We start from the raw sequence: 2,838 nt of genomic DNA on the forward strand, positions 1-2,838 counted from the left end.
GAGAGTATATATATATATATATATATATATATATATGTGTGTGTGTGTGTGTGCATCCGTCTCACCTGCTGTTGTGGTTGCGAGCAAGCTGCCAGCTAAGCAACCGATTTGTAGCACAGCGACAATATTACCATTGATATCAGCTTCTCGTATTTTATCATTTGGGTCGATACCAAAATGGGACTGGAAGGATGGGGCTATGAAAAGACCGCCGACAACACCGAGATCGAAACCTGTAAAGAGCGCGCTCTATTGTTAGATTGCCACCTGCGCAACACAATTATCTTCCACTATTAACCAAACAAGAATCCTCCAAGGCAGGAAATGCAAGTCGCAACAGCTGTCCAGACGGGCATCTCTAGAAAGAAGAAACGTCGCTGCTGCTCGACAGTCGTTCCTCGAGGAGCAGAGTATTTAAGCAACAGCGGCTGCTGTTCGTCGTCTGCTGCAAGCTGCAGCCCGTTTTTTACACCTAAGGTCATATAGATGAAAACAAAGGGGGAGGGGAGGTTATGTTATTGTTCGGATGGTTTAAAGTTTACACTGAAAAATGTGGATTAAGAAAGAAAGGAAAATTGTGAAAGAACAACGACGGGGTTTAGGACTCTCACTTTTACTTCCTTTTTGAACCTGCTACTGCTGAGATGGTGTCATTGCCGGTTTAAGCCCTGTTTTGCAGCCGAAGAGATGACTAAGGATCGTTACCCGTCAACACTCGCAACCGGCCCCTTTGATCAAATGCATAATTTTTCCGTCAATCTGTGAAAACGCAAACCCCCAGGAAAATTAAGATATTTAAGCATAGTTTCATTAACGTGCAACATTTATAACTCTATGTACAAGCAAGAAGGTGAAGAATTACACATGGTATAATTATGGAAACAAGAAATCAACAGAACAACATAAAATTAGCCGAATTGCTGCCGAATGATATTCTTTTGCGCCGTTGTCAGACTAGTCGGGAACTTGACTTTGTATGTGATAATAAGATCGCCTTTTCTACCAGTTTTCGAGTTTGGCATGCCTTCGCCAATAACTCGTGACTCCTGGCCTGGCTGGATGACTGAGCTCGTGTTGTTCACGTTAAGTGTGCGACCGTCCAGAGTCTTGATCTGTCTCGTGAAGCCTGTGAGTGCATCTGCAAGGGGTATCTCTATTGTCATGCGCAGGTTGTCCCCGTCGCGTTTGAAAACTGGATGCGGTTTCTCCTCAACAATAAACTCGATATCTTGGGCCTCTCCAGTCTCGAGTTCATCTCCTTCACCAGGGAATCGGATCTTGGTGCCTGCTTTCCACCCGGGCTTCACATTGATGGTCAAAATCTTATCAGTGGTGATAAATCGGCCCGTTGCTCCATCTCGAAGTTTTCTTGTCACTTTGAGCCTCTTTGTTGTTCCTGTGTAAAGATCTTCCAGTGAAATTGGTAACGGTCGCTTGACAGCTGGTGGTTTTTGTGGTTGCATTGTTGGTCCGCGGCGTCTTGCTCCAGTACCAAATCCTCCTGGCATACCACCACCCATCATAAAATCGTCGCTGTCGTCGTCCATGCCCATTCCCATGCCGAAGCTGCCTCCGCCGCCGCCGAATGACGAGAAGAAATGCTTAAAGATATCATCTGCGTTGGATGGGCGGAATCCTCCACCTCCTGACGTGAATGTGAACGTGGTGCCGCCGCCTCCAGGGAAGGAGAAACCGCCAGGGAATCCACCAGCACCTGCACCGCCGCCTGGGGGAGGTGGTCCGGCTTTGAGTCCTTCCTCGCCATACTGGTCGTAAATGGCTCGCTTGTTCTTGTCGCTCAATACTTCAAAAGCTTCGCCGATTTCTTGAAACTTGGCCTTTGCAACGTCTGCCTTGTCCTTGTTTCGATCAGGATGCCACTTCAATGCTGTCACATTGGTCAGCGGATGGTGTTTCGAAACGACCCAGTTTTCTAACCTCGGGCTTACCTTGCTTCTTGTATGCTTTCTTTATCGTATCGTCGTCTGCGTCGCGTGGGACACCCAAGATAGCATAATAATCCTTTCCCATTGCTCAAAAGATGGATATGAAACAGTCTAGGCACGTAGGTAACAAGAAGGGGGAAAGGAGTGGCCCTGGAGTATGCACCGCTTATATAAAGTTTTGAGATTCGAGCACTTTCGACAATGTTCGGGCATCAATGGTGATCCTTTGATCTTCCGACAAGTTTTTGTAGCTCCGCCGCTTGATACAACTTCGATTTGATTTCCAAAAGGCGCCGTTAACTCACCTCTAAATAAGCGCGTCTGCATGGTTTTTTCTAGATCTCGCAAGTCTTTGATACGATGAATAACAACACGCAATACATTCGTTGAAACTTTCCAAAAGTGCACCAGTATGGAATGTTTTCATACATCTCTCTACAATGGCGCTGGTACGGACGACATGTTGCTACAAATCATGATGCCTCAACGCGAAGTGTGCAGTATTTCTTTGGTGGTATTGAGTCATAAAATGAAAGAAACCATTTGTTCATACATTAATGTACTGAACTTAGTAAAAATGCAGTGTCCCAAAGCTAATGCTCATTAGACTTAAATCATATCAAGGAAATCCCAAATTGAAACATTCGACCGTTCATATTTTACAATTCCATTCATTTACACATTATCAGCACTTAAAAGTTATACCAGAAGTTTATTTGAACATGATTTGGAAAGCCTAGAAAGCCTAGAAAGCTAGAAGGCCTAGAAGGCCTAGAGATCCTATTCGCCTGACGCCTAGAACGGGAAGCCGGCTTGTTGCCTCGGAACCTCGAGTTGTCTTGTAGCCTTGGAGAAGTGCCAATGAACAGTTTTCTAGCGAAGTCGTCTGTGA

At 45.4% G+C, this 2,838-nt stretch overlaps 2 protein-coding genes across 2 annotated transcripts in view; both read right to left on the bottom strand.

The window, feature by feature from the left end:
- VTP01DRAFT_9620 (uncharacterized protein) overlaps positions 1-482 on the bottom strand; it is a gene marked incomplete at both ends in the record, with an annotated part of 2,696 nt that extends 2,214 nt beyond the window's left edge. Inside the window, 2 exons of the mRNA XM_069388866.1 lie at positions 66-233; positions 299-482. Coding sequence (XP_069240039.1) covers positions 66-233; positions 299-482 — 352 coding nt within the window. The remainder of the gene's footprint in view (positions 1-65; positions 234-298) is intronic.
- A 426-nt stretch (positions 483-908) lies between these two features.
- VTP01DRAFT_9621 (uncharacterized protein) lies at positions 909-2,031 on the bottom strand (the record flags this gene model as incomplete). The annotated part of the gene is made up of 2 exons (XM_069388867.1): positions 909-1,888; positions 1,950-2,031. The coding sequence occupies 2 exons, from the start codon at positions 2,029-2,031 to the stop codon at positions 909-911; spliced, it is 1,062 nt and encodes a 353-aa protein (XP_069240040.1).
- Between the last annotated feature and the right edge of the window lie 807 nt (positions 2,032-2,838).

This window comes from Rhizomucor pusillus (genome assembly GCF_041956525.1).
Source record: "Rhizomucor pusillus strain CBS 183.67 unplaced genomic scaffold VTP01scaffold_7, whole genome shotgun sequence".
Taxonomy (NCBI): Eukaryota; Fungi; Mucoromycota; class Mucoromycetes; order Mucorales; family Lichtheimiaceae; genus Rhizomucor; species Rhizomucor pusillus.